Here is a 19,737-nt window from a genome sequence, read left to right on the forward strand (position 1 = left end):
AAAATTTATCATTTCGCAACCATCACAGGAATAATTTCTTCGTACCAGGATCATCAATAGATGCAAAAAAAATTAGATAAAAATTTGAGGAAGACAAGGATACATAGTCTCAAAGTGTCCCCCCACCCAAGATACTGATTAAATGTAAAAGCTGACTTCACAGTGGGGAAACCTGGCATAGGCCTCTCGAATCAAGTGCTCGAAGTTAACAAGCAGGTATGAGGCAAATGACATACCACTGACTTGACAGGGCAGACATGAGAAAAGGACCCTGGCCTCATGTCAACAGATGCTTTTGCTGGGACTGTCATGCTCCTCTCGGCAAAGCCTGGCGTGCGCGGTGACTGGGAACCACGCTTGCCATGACGGCCCATTTGTTAAACCCAGAACTACTCACTGTGGCCTGTGTGGCAGAGATTACATTTCTGGTGTGAAATATAATACTTAGACTCCCAACAGCCTGTGCCCCCATGAGGACATCACTTCTTACAGCCCTCTAGCTTACATTTACCCATCCCATTAACTCTCCCAGTGCATTAAGGATGACTGATGGAACTTCCAGATTTTTATTTATTAAAAAAAAAAATTTTTTTTTTTTAATGTTTATTTGAGAAAGCGAGCGAGTATGAGCAGGGGAGGAGCAGAGAGTGGGGGGGGGGGGGGAAGCAGGCTCCAGGCTCTGAGCTGTTAGCACAGAGCCTGATGTGGGGCTTAAACTCACGAACTGCAAGATCATGAACTGAGCAGAAGTCAGACGCTTAACCGAATGAACCACCCAGGCACCCTGGAACTTCCCGATTTTTCAATTACTTCCCCTTGGTGGCTCCTGTTTCTCTAAGAAGAACCCCCCAAATATGAGGCAAGGACAGCTACCTAGGAGAAAACTGACTCCCTTTTTACGTGTACTATGTGAGCTACAACTTTCCCACAGCTGTAATACAATCCAAAAAAGTGGTCCAAAATTCATCTCTGACGTGACCAGACATCATACATGACATAGCTTCTCTGAAAGTCCCTCAAAATGGGTTTAGATTTAAATTCATTACCAGGGTTGTTATGGACAATCAAACAACCCTTGATTTCTTCTTAGCTGGCTAAAGGAAAAATTATACTACAGCAGACATTTCTTACTGCGCCTATAAAAATACTGTACCCACTGTCATATCAGAGTCAGTAACCCCTCATAAAGAATGAAAGACCACCTTTAGTCCTACTACAATGTTCTCCAGAATACCTCTTGCTTAGCAAAAGTTGGCCATGGTGAGGTTCTGGGTATTGTGGGTCAATGTCTTGTGACCTGACTTTCTCTGCCTTTGGCCAAAAGGGGGCTTAGGAAAGAGAAGAAGCCCCTGAAGCTGCTTTTCTGAGCTCTCCTGGCACTTTCTACCGGGTCTTGGAGTTATAGTCGGAGCCGGCCTGTCAGTCATGGCCAGGCCATGTTGTTCTCCTGTTGGACATCAACAATTTCACAGAACCCTAACACCAGACATGGCCATTTGGTGACCACAATGGATCAAGACAAAAACAAGAACCCCTCCATAATCATGCCTGAACACACAACCACAACACTGTTCGAACCACAAAAGGAGCAAACATTACCCTATCCTGGCTCCATTCTTCTTGCCTTCTAGATAAGAACTGTTAAGATACTCAATCATTTAACCACTCCTGCTTCCTAACAGCGGCCAATCCAGAGCAATGTCCCACATCTGTGAACCTACCTCAAAATCACCCAACACAAGTCCAAATCCATAAGTTCTTTCCAACATGTTCTGAGATGCCTCCCACTTCCCCATGTGTTCTTCTCAGCTGCAGTGAATCAATAAAGCCAACTTTGTTTGACTGGTGGTGTGATAGAGGCCTCTGGCACTCCTCACAAACAGGCTGAGCACAGGAAAGGGCCCCAGTGTCCCTGATCTTGAAGATTTGGGCACAGTTAGACTCTATTCCATCATTCAAGTCTTAAAAGCAATGAGAAAGAAATCAACTGATAACTTTCTCAACAACTTTTATGTGCCAGGCACTGCATGAAGTGCCTTCTGATAACATTTCAGTAAACACACAGAGTTGCCCAAGGAAGGAGCCATCAACAATCCCATTTTACAATGAAGAAAGTGAGGTTCAGGGAGGTGAGGTAACTTGGCTTAGATTATAGTACACTGGACCAGATTCAGATCAAGGTTTTTCACTCAATTGCCCATAAGATTTCCAAATCCCAAGGCTGTCTGAAGACCTAAAGTTGCTAAAATAATATAGTGATGAAGTAAAACCCCTGCTTGGCTTCATTAAAGGATTTGTTTTACTCTGAGGGGTTTGTCTCCAGAAAAAACAGTGTAAGCCAGAGCAAACTATAACCAAAGGAGAAAAACCCAACTCAAGAAATAATTCCTAAAGGGTAACACAAGAGTGGTTACTAGGATTACTGCCGTTCTTGAAACAGCTTACAAAATCCTATCAAAAGCAGTTCAGTAGAAATCTGCCTCAGGGAAAAATCTCTGAAAAATGGATATGAAAGCTTTGTCCAGTACAGTTTCCTAACAGTCCATCTTGCTTTACTCTTTCCCTTGTGGTTTATGTCGGATGAGTGTTCATATTTATGCCTTACTGTAAATTTCGTCCTGGTTGGTGCACTGGGTGAAAGTCCCAGTGGGAAGGGCAGGGTTTTATTTGTTTGTTTACTTACCTGTGAATATGACGGTGTTGAGACTAGATTTCCCCCAGAGCTCCATGAAATGGACCACGTCCCCAAATCGGAGGGAGGGGTGCCCGGTGAACACCACACATGGTTGCCGGAAATCACTGCTGAAGTCTCCGTGGAGGCTCGGGTAGTGCTTCAGCTTGTTGGTCTGAATGAGCTACATATGTACAGGGAAGCACACAAAGAGATGTTAGCCTGTCCAGGTGGAGGGAAGGACTGCACAGCATGGGAGCATGAGCAGAAGGAAGAATACAAATGAATCTGATTACAATTTGTGGAAGATTGAATTTTTTTTTTTTTTTTTTGTTATGTATAATGTGACTTTCTGAACAGATGCAACCTTTTGGTACGTATTAACATATTATTCAGGCTGTTAAAGGCCTGATGCAGTCTAACCCTTCCTTTAGAGCTTCCTGACACTTGGGAGTCCCGGCCCTAGAAGTTCCCAGGATCAGTTATTATTTGAAGTACAAGTAATTTTCCCCAAACATGTGACTCACCAAATTCTGTCAACAATAAACAACACAAGAAAAACTGTTCACCTGCACAGGACCACCTCTTGAGATGTAAGTTACTGAGGCAACTTACCAAAGACAAAGGCCAAATTGGCTTTCAGAAATTTGGGAGTGTGATGTCCTCCCAGAGATGTCCTACGCAGAGAGCTGTAGTAAGAAGTGGGCCATGTACAGCCTCAGACTCGTCTCAAAAGTGTACGTTTTGAATCAAATGATCTCCCTTCCAGAGCAATACCTGGCAATTCTCTCCCAACGTCATAACTGACCCAAGACAACACCATATAGTTACAGCCACAGATGGCATCTTGTGACATGGCTCAGCAGCTCTTCCTGCTGCCCTGGCCCTGCCTCCACCTCCCTACTCTAGCACCAAAAGGTAAGATGACAAACACCCAGACTTCAGAGACCTTAAATGCCAGCTATATCAAAGGGAATACTCCCCTGAGATATCGTCTAATAGATGAAGAAATAGTCTGTGACATAAGTTAATCCTGAACCAACCAATTATGCATAAGAGGGGAGCCCAAGTCCAACTGAAGTCACCCAAATAGTGAAGTGTGGCCGGAATGGGACAACCCCCAAATGGAAGCTAAACTCTCTTCACTATAAAGATTTAATTTTTAATTCAGAGAGATTGCTTTTACTGGTAACACTGCAACACTACTCTAGAGATCTTAGCCAGGCATCCCTGGCTTGGATGGGATATGTTGTAGTAAAGACGGGACAAATGCTGAATTCCCACCTCCCTTCCAAGTTATATACAAACAAAAGGGACATTCTTTTTATAACTGATCTGCCCCCAAATCATTACTTGTCCCATTGAAATGGGTGAGCGCTGTCTAAAAGACTAAGCCTACTGTATCCATTGCCGTCAAGGAGACGAATGGGATTCTAAGAATAGCAGTGGGTCTTTGCACACAACTTAAATCACTCTTTAGGCATTACCTACAGTTCCTGAAGTTCTACTGATCAATGCATAGCAACTAAGATAAATTCATCTCTTTTCTTTTGCCAACTGGAGCTACCTTTCTAGCTGACTTACTACATTTGACCATTCATTACCTCTGTACTTATTTAAGGTCCAACTGTATAGGCAATGAAGCTGTAGGGTAGGAATTCTGTAAAAAAAAAATTTTTTTTTTTTAATTATCAGTACTAAGGCTAGAATATTTTCTCTTTGGCACTGGTCACAATACTGAGTCAACTCCATCATGTCCTAAAGTAGGCAAGTGCGTTTCAGGAACCCTGCTCATGCAACTATGGTCTTTTCATATTCCTAACTAAATGGGACAAAGGTAATCTGTGACAATATGTGGGTAAAAACGTAGAGTAACACTCTTAGAAAACAAAAAAGGCTAATTTTTGTTGGGGGGAGAAAAACCAGCCTTCAGTGGTAAAGTCCACCATAAAGTATGCTTTGCCATGCTTAATTTTCAGACATCACTGCATTTCTAGCCTGAAGTTCACTGTGGTAATGACAGAGCTTGGAAAAACCTTGGCTGCTGTAACGGAATGTGTGGACTGAAAAATGACTTTGTCAGAACCTTCCGCATGAAATTCTGGCTCATAAAGGTCCTTTGGAGTAGCAATAAGCAGGGGTGGCAGGAGTTGTCAAATTTAAAATAGTTAGTGGGACATTTGTTGCTATTTACACTGAATCAAATAGTTAACTGTAAAACAAATACACCAACTAAATCGTATACAAGCACATCCACACAGACATCTTTGGATGGATGAAGTCTGTACAAACTGAAAAGTCCATGTTCCCAACTGCACACTAAGGAGCAGTGTGACCAGCTTCTTAGAGGTTCCCCTTTGTCCTTTTCCACTTACTACTGCCTCCAACCCCACCTCCAGGATAACTGCAATCCTGGCTTCTGATACCACAGAATTGTTTTGTGTGTTCTTGAACTTTCATATAAAGAAAATCACACTGTCTACTTATGTCTCACTTATTTCACTCGCATGATGTTTGTGAGATTTGTTTACATAACTTCGTATAATTGGAATTCATTCATTCTCACTGATGTAAGTGAGGTATTCCATTGCACAGAATATACCACAAAATCCGCTTGACTATTAACAACATTTAGGTATATTTCAGCACTATTACCAAGAATGCTCTGAAGATTTTTGTCTGTGTCTTTTGGTGACATACCCATGTATTTCTGTTTGGTATATAATTCAGGAACAAAATTGCTGAAGTAGGGAGTATGTTATATTTCAGCTTTAGCAGATATTGCCAGTTTCCTAAAGTGGCTTATACCAATTTAAACATCCTTTTTAAAAATGTAACAAAAAATTGGGAGTAACTCTTTTGTTGGATAGTAAGAGAATGGTTAAGTACATTATAATATGTTCATATGATATGCTATGGAATACTAGGTAGCAATAATAATAATAGGAGGCACACAGAAAAATATCCATGATACACTGGTGAAAAATGTAATGAAAACAAAACTGTCTATGTTATGTTGTTACGTTATATATATTGTATTTGTTTCAAGTGTCCAATAATATATATATTGTGGAAAAAAAATCACCACAGTAAGCCTAGTTACCATCCATCATCATAGATAGTTACAAAAGATTTTTTTTTGAGAACTCTTAATATCTGCTCTCTTAGCAACTTTTAAACATGCAATACAGTATGGTTAACTACAGTCACTATGATGTACTTACATCCCATGAATTATTTATTTTAGAAGAAGTTTGTACCTTTGACCCTCTATTTTTTAAAAACTTAAATGTTATTATTTTCATCATTAAAACTTCACATCTATGATCAACATGACTAACTGGAAAGAAGACTTTGACTATAAACGAATCTGTTGTTATGCAAAGAAATTAGTAGTAGAGGTCAGATAACACTCAGTGAACAGAACAGAGGTAGGTTATGAACTGAACACGTACTGGCAATAGAATGTGTTAATGAGAAGAGAAAGTAACATATCTTGAGTTAGAGTACTTCGCGGTCATCTCACATGGGAAACAAGGGACTATATGAGTTTACCTAAGGATTTCTATAATCTAGTGACATGTTATCATCCATTTATCTACAGTTTTTTCTTGCTTTGACCCAATAATGCCATTTCTTACCTCTGCATGAGGAAAAGGTGGTTCTGGGAGATACACCTTAGTCTGTTTGTTGTGACAAAGCCTTTTAAAGAGGAAAAACGGATGAGCCTGTTAGGGTAGGGCATACAGGATCATTTGTTGCCACCTAGTGGTAGCAGCAAAAACACTAGTAAAGTGTATTCAAAATTTTCCTGTTAACTAATCTCACTGTGATTGAAAGCCAGGATCTACGGAATATTCAGAACAAGTCCCTGTGAGCATTTTTTAACCATTAAAATTCCTGAGTACATTTTTTCCTTGAAAAATAAGCTTGTTATTTTGGAATAATTTTAGATTTATAGAAAAGTTGCAGAGACAGTACTGACTTCCCTTGGGCCCTTTACCCAGGGCCCCCTTAATGTTAACATCTTACATAACCATGATACAGTTGTTGAACTGTGAAATTAACATTAGTGCATTACAACTAACTAAATTCCAGACTTTGTTTGGATTTCACCAGTTTTTCCACTAATGTCTTTTTTTTTTTTTTTTTTTTTTTTGCTCCAGGATCCAATTTGAAATATCATATTGCATTAGTAGTGATCACTTTTGAGGAGAAAGTGATAGGCTTTCTTCAGAGACCCAACTTTGTATTTTGCACATGCACTAAGCAACACTGGTCACTGAAACTGGAGAGTAACGTGGTATCTCAACTGGGAGACTCTATAAATGCTTTAGGTAGTCTATATTTCTTTCCTAGACAGAGCGGACATTTAAAAATGGAGATGTCTGAATAAAGCAATTGTGGCCAAAGTTAACAACTGATAACTCAAAAGACAGGTGTTCTGTAGGTTTGGCGTTATGTAGTAATAATGTATGTTTGTTCACGACTACTTGTAAGAATTCTACTAAAACAGTATTAAAGTATTTCAACAGTTCTACCAGATACTATTTTTTGGGGAGTAGTTCAGGACTCCAGGGTTTGGGTTTTATATGAACTTCATGAATACAACTTATTAATTTTCCCGACACTTAAAATTTTCTTTAATCTTGATTTAAAAAACATTACTTTATATCCTTTTTGGAGGAAGATGTAAATAGGGAAGGAAGATACTTCTGGAGGGTTACCTTATAATATCTAAATTACATATACTTATATACATAGAATTATATATAATATCTAATCAGGAAGACAAAACTTTTTAAAGTCAGGAAGAGAGACAAATAGAAGATCTTCATTTAAGGTTTCTTAGATTGTTGCAAAGGATACTATGTTGCATTAGTTAGTATCAATATATAAAACTAAAGTATTTCTGACAAAAAAAAAACCCAAGACAAAACAAAACAAAACAATAACCTAAATGCACTGTGGTATCCTTGACTGGATCCTGGAATAGAAAAGCGACATTAGTGGGAAAACTGGTACAATCTGAAAAAGACTGTAGTTCAGCTAATAATGTGTGCTAATGTTCATTTCTTGGTTTTGATACATGTGTATGGCCATGTAAGATGTGGCCATTAGGGAAAACTAAGTAGAAGGTATATAGTTCTTTCTGTACTACCTCTACAACTTTTCTGTAAATTCAAAATTATTCCAAAGTAACGACTTTATTATTTAAAAAACAAATCAAAGTTAAAATCCAAAGTGCCAAGACGGGGGAAAAAATATCTGCAGATGTATAACAAAGAGTAGAGTTCAAATAAATTGGTAAGAAAAGTATAACATCTCTAATCAGTAAAAAAGGGACAATTTACAGGAGACAATGGGCAAGAGGAACAATTTACAGAAGACAAAAATCTTTCTGGAAAGCAACTGAGATTTGTATAATCAACATTAAAACATATTTATACTCTTTGTTCCTGTAATTCCACTGTTAGTAATTTACCTAAAGCAAAAGATGCAGTCCTATATACACACAACAATATTAATTGAAGATTTATTACTAAAAGGAAAAAAACTGGGCAAAGCCTGTTCGTCCAACAGTAAGACAACAGTTAAATAAATAATATAGTATACAAATGATGTAATAATGTATTCATGTAAAAACTATGTCCTCAAAGTTTTATTTTAATCCTCTAATCTCACATTAAAAATGTGAGATTAGCAGGGGGCACCTGAGTGGCTCAGTTGGTTGGGTGTCTGACTTCAGCTCAGGTCATGATCTCGCGCGGTCCGTGAGTTCGAGCCGCGCATCGGGCTCTGTGCTGACAGCTCAGAGCCTGGAGCCTGCTTCAGATTCTGGGTCTCCCTCTCTCTCTGCCCCTCCCCCACTTGCACTCTGTCTCTCTTTCAAAAATAAACATTAAAAAAAAATTAAAATATTTAAAAGCAGGATCCAAAATTAAATAATTGGTATGATCCCCATATAGAAAGAAGAAATCCATCCAAATGCCAACAGTGATATTACTTCTGGATAGTGGGTTTACAGGTTCAGTTTTTCCTGTTTTCTGTAACTTGTATTGTTTTCTATAGTAAGTGCGTATTACACATATATTAGAAACGAACAAATATAAAAACCCAGAAACAAAAACAACCTACTCTAATTAGAGTGGTCCTGACTTCTAGCCTGTAAGATATTATTTTGAAAGAACAGCACACAGTGGGGACGGAGTGGCTTTGAGAAGCACACCATCCCCCAGGCCTCACAGGGCTGGCTGGAGTTTTTTATTAAGGATCTGGATGAAGAAATTCAGAATATGCTAATTGTGCAAGTGATCCTTAGGCTGGACTACTAATTATTCAAGATTAACTTCCTATGCTGGGGGAGAAATGACCCAATGCAAAGGATAAAATTCAACAGGTACCAATAAAGTGACGGCCCTACGGACAAACATGACTAACATGCACACAGGATGGAGAAGTTTGTCTGAATGGAGATAGAGAAAAAAAGTCCTTGACCACAACTTTTAAAAGGGGAGGAAAAAGTGCCTTTAAGAAGGTGGAGTGGGGAGACAGCATATAGAATATGTTAGGACAGAATGATATACAAATCCCTTCTTAATTAGAAACTTGGTAGAACACTGTGTCCATTACACTACCATACAATCAAAATGGATTACACACCCTATGCAAGTGTCATGTCCCCGTCTAAAAACACCACCCTAAGGCACTTGAAGGTCGACTGTAAAAGTTCTGTATTTCCCTCATCCCTCCCTTTTTTGGGCCAGATGAGTTAGATTCAAACATGCATCTAAATAATCCTAAAAAGGTTCACTAACTTCATACTGTTCAATAATTTACCCACCTCAGGACTGGATCAAACAATTTCCTACTGTAATAAAACTTAGTTTTATCAAATATCATGCTATTGAAATGAAAAAGAACCTAGCTTTTCTTATCATCAGATTTGGTATTAGAAATTCCACACAACATGAACTTGGGCTTTTTTTGAGCCTCTAGAATGTCACTTCACTTTGTAACAGGCAGAGGGTAGCATGGGAGAAGATAAATGTATAATATTTTGTCACTAAATTTGAAAGTGCTAAGTTAACCCTTTGCCTTTCATCCTCCCTTCCTTGACAACTATTCCTCCATACTCTAGCAATGTAACAGATTTGGTTTTTATTAATACAAGTTTCACATCACAGACATGGAAAGACAACAAAATCAAAGTCTCATAGTAATGTGAGAAAAAAAAAAAAACCTTTATATTTTTATTTTTGACAGAGAGAGAGAGCGTGCGTATATGTGGAATGAGAGTGCGTGGACATGCACGTGAGTGAGCAGGGTGTGGGGCAGGGTGGAGAGAGGGAGGGAGGGAGGGAGAGAGAGAGAGAGAGAGAGAGAGAGAGAGAGAGAGAGAGAGAGACAGACAGACAGACAGACAGTCTTAAGCGCAGAGCCAATGCGGGGCTCAACCGTGAGATCACGACCTGAGCCGAAATCAAGAGCTGGACACTTAACCAACTGAGCCACCCAGCCGCCCCTATACTTTTTTCATTAAAAAAACTTTTTCCATTTTATTCTTACTGCTTGAATGTACTGAATCATGGAGAAGAATGCAGACATACCACTCAGCAAAAATTTGGGAAAACTCAAGTGAACTGTTGGCCACGGGGGAGATGAAGTAGAAAGGGATGTTGGAGAGGCCGGCGGAGTCAATGTACTGATACAGGCATTCCAGGAGGTCATAGATCACTCCAGAAGGGTAACAGGGCACCAACACGTTTCCTCCATTCCGGACTGTCAGTGCTAGAAAAGTTGAAGTCAGAGAGCAAACAGTGGTGTCAGAAGAACAGTTTTATAAAGGTAGAAAGAAACTTTAAAAATAATATTTGGATTTCTTTCATTTCCTGCTTCTGTTCATACATTTCTCAGGTACAATGATCTGCTTCTTTTGAAGAATAGCACAAGAGTGGGAGAATCCAGAGGCTAACAATCAGTTGGGTTTTTAATGGACGTCTCAGTCCCTGGGAACAAGGTGTGCAGTTAAGGGTTTGGGCTTTAAAGGTTACCAATGGCAGCCGAGCTTCAGGACAGACCCTCCAAGCTCCTTCTCTTTTTAGCTCCTGCTCAAAACTTTGCTGGATTTGTCTCTGTTCAGTCTCTGACCACTGCTGTATGACCTATAAGGAAATAGGCCAAGTTTTTCCATTTGACTCATTTTAGTGGCATTTTCTTTCATTAATGTGTTATTTGTAAGAAAATCCTCTACACTTTAAATACTTAAAAACAAGTTATCAAACGAGGACTTGCACCTTAATGGGTATAATTACATTAGAAGTTATAACTGGCTACAAAAGAAAAAAAATATCAAAGCCCTCTTAAGTTTCTCTTTTGTTTAGTTTCCAAAACAAACTGAAACGCAGAGCTTTCGGGTGTAGATCTTGAAGCCTCTGGTGTCTTGTATCCTCCTCTGTTCCCAACCCTGACATATGGGTTCTCCCAGGCGCTGTACTTGGAGTACTGGTTGACTTGCTATTACTAGAGTATGGTACCGAGGGAAGAGACAGTGGTCAGGGCTCAAGAGGCCTGGATCTACTCCTGCATTCATCACATGCTATAGGACCCCATGTAAGCCACTGAAACCTGGCTGGGCCTGTTTCCTGATTGGTTATGAGAGGAGTGGACTAGATTAGTGGTCTTCAAGCTTTCTTTTTTTTTTTTTTTCAACGTTTATTTATTTTTGGGACAGAAATAGACAGAGCATGAACGGGGGAGGGGCAGAGAGAGAGGGAGACACAGAATCAGAAACAGGCTCCAGGCTCTGAGCCATCAGCCCAGAGCCCGACGCGGGGCTTGAACTCACGGACCGCGAGATCATGACCTGGCTGAAGTCGGACGCTTAACCGACGGCGCCACCCAGGCGCCCCTCAAGCTTTCGTAAGTGTGAAAATTGCCAGGGAAATGTTGAAAATGCAACTTTGCTGCTGGGTCTCTCCTGTCCCCAGAGAATCTGACTTACTAGGTCTGTGGATGGGCCCTCAAATTTGCATCTTTAAGAAGTGGCCTCACTGATCATGAGGCAAGTGGTTAGTGGACTTAAGAAACAGATTAGATGCAAGGTTCCTTTCAGATCTAAAGTGTTTTGAGTCTGTGATTCTAGACAATAAGCAAACAAAACATACAAATCAGAGGTGCTATTTGAGACTAGTCCAATAATTTTTTTCAAGGAAGAATAAACTGTGTGAAAGGGGTGAAAGGTCTGAGCTCATTAACTCCTCTTTGGCAACTGTTATGGACTGAACATCTGTATCCCCCTAAAGTTCATATATTGAAGCCCTAACTCCCAATGTGATGGTACTGGGTCAGGGGTGCTTTGGGAGGTAACTGGGTTCAGATGAGGCCATGAGGGTACAGCCTCCATGATGGGATTTTTGCCCTCATAAGACGACGACGACACGAGAGCTGCTTCTTTCGGCCAAGGGAGGACACACTTGTGGGTGTCTGCGAGCCAGGAAGAGAGCCCTCTTCCACTGGTCAGACCCTGACCACACTGACAATCTGATGTCAGACTTCCCTGCCTCCAGAACTGTGAGAAATGTTTGTTCTTTAAGCCACCCAGTCTGGCATTTTGTTACAGCAGCCCAAGTTAAGACAGTAAGCAACCTATACTTTTCTAAAAGAAAGGCAGGATTTCTAGATTTTACTGACAATTATATCCAAAGAAACATACGTTTCTTCCGGGTAGCAAGTCTCTTCTCCAAATTTAGTCTTCTCTCAAAAAAAAAAAACAACACTGACCAAATATTGGTGGAAAAATGTATCTGCTCAGTATATTGCTATTGTGAATGCAAAGTATTAAGTCTTTTCTGTGCTATTACTTACAAGCAAAGATGTGATTCTTCCCTTTTTTGACAACTGCTATCCTGTATGCACCCCCGTCTTGCCCCCAAATCCCACCACAGAGCAAACAAATAAGAATTTTCAACATAAATCAAGTGGGAGAATGTTGAGTATCTGTTGCATAAACGTGCTAAACATTTGAATTTACCCTTACAACCATTCTTACATTCTTCAGATTTATGTTGCTTAAGAATTGCTTTTGCTGACAACAGCAAGCTTTGAAGGATGGGCAGGAAGGGTAGAGTAGGCGGGGCAGGGGAAGCCTTGAACCGGGGTACCAGAGGGGGTGAACATGAAGAGAAGGAACACAAAATGCTACAGGAGCAAGAACTGAAAAGTAAATTTAGCACATTTCATCCCGTTCATGGCCTGAGCTGGACACATACCCAGGTTGCTGCAGAACTCTCCCACCATGCCGTCCGGGTTGGCGGTGGGGATCTGGGTGAGGCCTGTCAGAACGAGAACGTCGCTGTTTTTGAGAGAAGCTTGGTCCATGGGCTGAAAAACCAGAGAGAACTATGCTCAGTACTTCAAAAGGAAATGGTAAGTGCAAGTAGTGAAGGAAAAAGAGAATAGTTATTGCTCTTTCTGTGTTTGGCTCATCATTGTCCTGTTCCCTTACTTCCTCTAATGAAGTCTGTCAGTGAACAGTTAAGTAGCTGCCCACTGGGGATAGGGACAGATGAGAGGAGGCATGAGGGAACTTTACAGCCATGATAAAAGAGTTCTATGCCGGGGCACCTGGCTGGTTCAGTCAGTTAAGAGTCCGACTTCAGCCCAGGTCATGATCTCATGCTTCGTGGGTTCGAGCCCCACATCGGGCTCTGTGCTGAGAGCTCTGAGCCTGGAGCCTGCTTCAAATTCTGTATCTCTCTCTCTCTCTCTCTCTCTTGCTTGCACTCTGTCTCCCAAGAATAAAGAAATATTTTAAAAAATTAAAAAAAAAAAAAAAAGGAGTTCTATGCCTCGGCTGGTGTGGTAATCACGTGATGTGAAAATTCATAGAGCTGTATGCTTAAGATCTCTGGGTTTCACTATACATAAAATTGTACCTCAATGAAAAAAAAAGAGCTTATGATCTCAAATTTGTAGAGCGCTTTGCTCTTTTGAAAATGTCATGTCACACATGTCGCTGGTGGGTTTCCAACATGAATGTGTATTAGAATCACCTAGACGGTTTACTTAACTGTGGATTGCTGGGCACTGAACCCAGAGTTTCTGATTCAGGTCTGAGGTGGGCCTAACAATTTGCATTTCTAATGAGCTACCAAGAGATGCTCCTGGTGCCGGTCTGGGTCACGCCTTGAGAACCATTGTGCTATATAATCTGATTCTCAAGACAGCTCTGCAAAATGAAAACAAGTGTAAAGACTTGAAATAAATACATGAAGTAAGTTTATATTATGAAAACATGCAACCTGGGACTCAACCAGTCAAGGCAATCTTCCCTAAGTCTCAGTGGCAGAGAAGCCAGGAAGAATACTGAATTAGGATCCAGAAACAACGAGCTTCCTTCCCATTCTCTTACCTAGGTCACGGACCTCAGGTAAGGCTCTGAGCTGGGTTTCTCATAACATGGGCATATTTGTGACCCATAAGCCTTCACTGATTTCTGAGAGTCTTATGAGCTAATATACATGATCTTCTTGTAAACTATGAAGTCTCCACAGTGCACTATTATGTGATCCTCAGGATGTTGAATTTTTATTTTACCTTGCACAGTCTGAATTTAATTTTGATGGTTTTCAGAGCATCTAAATAAGTAAGTAAGTAAGTTAGTTAGTTAGTTAAGTAAGTAACTGCCTTTTCCAAAGAAACCGGGATTCAAACTGAAAACAAAAATGAGGGCCCAGGGATTGAGATGCTAGGTCTCATTTCGTAGCATGTCTTTTCCTTAGTGTTGTTCCACATACTCAATGGAACACACGAAGATAAAGGTCAGAAACCCAGTTTAGTAAGAAGCTTCATCCCTCTTTTCTCTGTTCAACCCATATTTTCCAACAAAGAAAATTCCAAACAGTAGCACAGCAAAGACCTACCACCTGCAATGTTATCTCTGAGTACATGTGCCTTTTGATGTATATTCCTTTAGCATTTTATATAAACATGGATATAAGGGCTTCATTATTTTTTTTAAATAACATGACTGCAGTTATACAAGCTGCTTTCTAACCCAAGAAACATTTCTTTAACACAGATAAGTATAGTCGTGACAGCAATATCGAATAGATTCTGATTCCTATTTGCACTTCTCTAATAAAATACATATGCATTGTTTCCAGAGAAGAAGAAATACAGTGGTTTATAGTAGCAGATGTGCAATGAGCCTAGAAATGTTCCCTGTGTGCATGCATCAAACAGAAGGACCCGGAATGGGGACAAAAGGGATCAAACTTTGTTAGACAGCATATTTAGCTTAAAATGACAATTTTATAAGAACCTTATTAGAACAAACCAATAATGATTCACAGGGCTGATGGGGGAATTCAGATGGTCTAGGAACCCTCAAAATAGCATACATAATTCTGTGTGCGCGCCTATGTACATTTTCCCAGAGGTGACTGGGCTGTCATATGGGGCCATAACCCCCAAAAGGTTAAGAACTACCAATCTGAATGAAAGCATCTAATGGAGATCAAACTGTGGCCCTGAAAACATTATCTCTGTACCTCAGTCATCGATGCTGCCGTCCTTTGAAAATTAAATGTCCACAAAAAAAAAAAAACACAACAAAACAAAACAAAGGCAGTACTGTAATACAAATACCACCATGTTGGAAGTTATGAGATACTTCATGATCAGATCAGACAAGATGTTTGTGATTTTAGGAGACATACTTGGGAGACATTTCTTGTAGATTACTAGGGTTACTGTAAAGAGTTAGCCCTTAACACCTTGTAGTGACACCCTCTGAACCAAGCTGACATTGCCAACATCTCCATTTCATCACCAAAGAGCAAATGTATATATTACAGGTGTCTATGGCAACTCACTGAGTGCTTCAAGTGGGAACATTTTATTCAAACACACACTTTGTATGTTCCAAAATGACTACAATAAATACAAATTAGTGTTCTAATCAGAAATATAAGGAAATAAAAATATTTTAAAAGAAAACAAAAATTCCACTATGAGATTCCCAACAAGATAGAGAATGAACACAGGCCGCTGGCTCCCTTCTAGAATCTAAGCTGAGAGAAAGCATAGAAATAAGGGCACCTGACAGTTTTGAGAAACTAAACAACCATGATGAATTCCTGGGAAACCATGGGTGTTGGAATAGGGACAAGATGGCAAGCAAGGGCCAAAGAGGGCTTGCACTGCAGGAAGAATAGAGGGTGGCAAGGAACTCCTTGGCCTTTTCTCTCTCTTCCATACTGCCTATGGCCTGCTCCACCATACTGTGAAGCAGAACATACCAGAATAGTGGGATGAATGTTCATAAAAGGTACAGGCAGACCTATCAGCCGTTCCTTGTTTCCTCACACTACCAGGCTAAGTGGTAACATATCAGGAAGACAAATCCTGGGAAAAAAGCAGTGTCTAGAGCAGAGGTACAAGAGGATGTCCCTGAAAGCCAAGTAGTAAGAGCTCACAGGGAAATAAAACAAGACCACTGAGGAAAACAACATCTACTAAATACAATAAGCTAAAAACCTACGCCACGTGGAGAATTAATAAACCAAATGGAACAGCAGAATATGCATTAAAAAAGTCCACACACAAAATAAGTAAAAGAAAAACAAGTATAAAGAGAAACATTTCAAAATATTGCATATAAAAATACAGTGACTGAAATAAAGAATCCAACACAAAGGCTGAAGGGCAGTATGGATAGAGCTAAAGAATGAATTCTTGAGCTGGAAGATCAAGTTGAGGAGTTTTTTTTCAGGAGGCATCAAGCAGGAGAAGGGGGTAAAAAAAAAAGGAAGAAAGAGATATACAAAACATAGAAGTGTCAATATCAGTGTATGAGAAATTCCATAAAGAGAAATAAAAAATCAACCAGAAGGAATAATCTTAAAAACAATTAAGAATCTTTTTGTGTTAAAGTTGGAAGATTTCTCAAAGTATTATACTGACAGAAAAAATACACAGTTAAGATATGTCACAGTAAAACTTAAGAATATTTAAGATAAAGTGAAAATTCTAAAAGCAAATCCCATAAAGGAACACAAATCTAAAGAGTTCTGCAGTTCTTAAGTACAAGGGTACAAATGGAAAATGAATAAAGATTTTCAAAGCTTTATAGTTTCCAAGTTCTTTTCCTTGAATTTTATATCTATCCAAGCTATCATTTAAATGTGAGAAAAAATTAAAACTATTCTTAGTACTTCAAAGCCTCATAAGGTTTACCATTTTAAGACGCTCTTGGTGAACGTTCCTCAAGCACTCCTGGAAGAAGGAAAGTCAATCTAGAGGATTATGAGATATATGGGAAGGTAGGTTGGAAAAAAAACCCCCAAAACAACTCAGTAAAGCTCACTGTCTAAATAAGTGATATATTCAACACTTGATGTATAGCCTAGATAACCCAGAACTAAAATTCCAGACAGTATGAACATGGTGGGTCAGGGGAGAAGGAAGAGGAGAAAGACAGGAAAGACAAGAGGAAGGTGTGGCTCTGGAGGGAAAGACAAAGATATTGATAAACTTAGGACACTCAAAGGAAAAATAAATGAAGCAACAACTCAGAAGAATAAAAATAAAATGTGTGTTCAAACTTACAGAAAGAAATTATGTCATCTAAAAGAAGGGAAGAAAGGATGGGGAAAAGAATGAACTAAAAAAAACAGGAAATAAAATTACAAAAATAAACCCTCAGTACAATAGTAATTACAGTAAATATAAATAGTTTCACCATTCCAGAGACTCTTGACTAAAAAAGAAAAAAACCCTTACTATGTCTACAAGGGACTCACTAGAAAAGGATACAGAAGGAATGAAAAGAAGCAGATGGAAAATAGTATGAGGCAAATATGGAGGGGGAAAATGTCTCTTGGCTTTTAATGCAGGTTTGATACAGAAAAAAATCAGCATCCTGATAAAAGGAGTAATTGTTCAATAAAACATAATGATCACATATACATCCGATTACATTGCTTAAAACTATAAAAAGCAATAACTGGTGAAAGTATAGGCAGAAGTAGATAAATCAACAAATAACTTTCTTTCCAGAAACTGGGAACTAAGCAAAGATATGATAGAACAGAATTAACACAATAATTAGAAAAGTTTTCATTCAACGGTAAACACAGTCTTTTACAACATACACAAAACATTTACAAAAATGGACTGTGTTTCAAAGCAACACTTCAGTGAAGGAGTATATTCTTATCATAATGCCAATTAAAAAAAAAAAAGAAAAATCCAGAAACATTTAAGCATGATTGGAAAAAGTCTCTTGTCTAACCCTAAGTCTAATCATATTGGATGGACCAGAAACAAACACAAGCACTATAAAACAACCTTTGGCTACTTAAATTATGAACATTATGAAGGAAATTATGATATACTGAGAGATGAATGACAGACCCCTACATATTAACAATTTAACAGAGTTAAATGATACTAAGAGAGAAACATAGCTTTAAGTACACTTATTGGAAAGCACAAAAGGATGGAAATGAATGAGGTAAAGTATTAAAGGAAAAGCAACAGAGAAAACCCAAAGATGAAAGGAAGGAAATAATAAAGGGCAGAATAGAAAATGAAAATACAACAAAAACAATTAAAGACAAAAACTTATTTTTGTTTTTAATTTTTTTTTTTATTTTTAAAAAAAAATTTTTTTTTCAACGTTTTTATTTATTTTTGGGACAGAGAGAGACAGAGCATGAACGGGGGAGGGGCAGAGAGAGAGGGAGACACAGAATCGGAAACAGGCTCCAGGCTCTGAGCCATCAGCCCAGAGCCCGACGCGGGGCTTGAACTCACGGACCGCGAGATCGTGACCTGGCTGAAGTCGGACGCTTAACCGACTGTGCCACCCAGGCGCCCCTAATTTTTTATTTTTAAAAATTTACATCCAAATTAGTTAGCATATAGTGAAACAATGATTTCAGGAGTAGGTTCCTTAATGCCCCTTACCCATTTAGCCCATCCTCCCTCCCACAACCCCTCCAGCAACCCTCAGTTTGTTTTCCATATTTATAAGTCTGTTCTGTTTTGTCCCCCTCCTTGTTTTTATATTATTTTTGTTTCCCTTCCCTTACGTTCATCTGAAAAACTTATTCTTTAAAGAAAATCAGTAATGCAGATAAACCTCTGGCAAATCTGATCAAGAAAAAAAGAGGTGTTAAAATGTAGAATGAAAATAGAATTACACAAAAAAGTTTAAGCAAATAAAAAGGGTAATAAACAACTTCCATGGATATGATTTTGGAAACCTAGGTAAAATGGACAAATCTCTGCTATATTCGCACAGCTCTGACCCAGAGAATATAGTTCAATAGTCATGAGAAAGTTAAAATGATAATCTCAGGCCTGGATAATTTTATGGGGAACTGACTTTCAAAAAAAGAGAACAGCTATCTTGTGTATAGCTATAGAGTGAAAATGGGGCTCCTGGGTGGCTCAGTTGGTTGAGCACCTGACTTCAGTTCAGGTCATGATCTCTTAGTTTGTGAGTTCCAGCCCTGTGTCGGGCTCTGTGCTGACAGCTCAGAGCCTGTAGCCTGCTTCAGTCTGTGTCTCCCTCTCTCTCTGCCCCTCCCATCTTGTGCTCTGTCTCTCTCTCTCTCTCACAAATAAGCATTAAAAAATTTAAAAAAAAAAGAAAAAAAAAAAAGAAAAAGAGTGGAAGGTGCTCAAATCATCTCATGAGACTAAATGTATCCTGATGCCAAACAAATGAAGACAGAATGAGAAAATAAGGTATGGGTCTATTTTTCACTTATGAATACAGATTATAGGCATAACTTGGAGATATCACAGGTTGAGGCCCAGACCAATAAACTGAATATGGCAATAAAGAGAGTCAAACGAATTTCTGGTTTCCCAGCGCATATAAAAGTTACATTTATACATACTATTCTGTTAAGTATGCAATAGCATTATGTCTTTAAAAAAAAAAAACCCGGGGCGCCTGGGTGGCACAGTCGGTTAAGCGTCCGACTTCAGCCAGGTCACGATCTCGCGGTCCGTGAGTTCGAGCCCCACGTCAGGCTCTGGGCTGATGG

General features: G+C 39.3%; 1 protein-coding gene across 2 annotated transcripts in view; it reads right to left on the minus strand.

Annotated features, from left to right (window-relative positions):
* Window positions 1-19,737, minus strand: part of INTS9 (integrator complex subunit 9) — a 104,056-nt gene that overhangs the window by 12,455 nt on the left and 71,864 nt on the right. For both annotated transcript variants that reach the window (XM_086703789.1, XM_025921591.2), the window contains 4 exons: window positions 12,943-13,054; window positions 10,282-10,462; window positions 6,313-6,373; window positions 2,684-2,855 (listed from right to left, as the gene is read on the minus strand). In XM_086703789.1, coding sequence (XP_086559915.1) covers window positions 2,684-2,855; window positions 6,313-6,373; window positions 10,282-10,462; window positions 12,943-13,054 — 526 coding nt within the window. The remainder of the gene's footprint in view (window positions 1-2,683; window positions 2,856-6,312; window positions 6,374-10,281; window positions 10,463-12,942; window positions 13,055-19,737) is intronic.

Source organism: Puma concolor, chromosome B1, assembly GCF_028749965.1.
Source record: "Puma concolor isolate L17-30 chromosome B1, mPumCon1.1.hap2, whole genome shotgun sequence".
NCBI classification, from domain to species: Eukaryota; Metazoa; Chordata; class Mammalia; order Carnivora; family Felidae; genus Puma; species Puma concolor.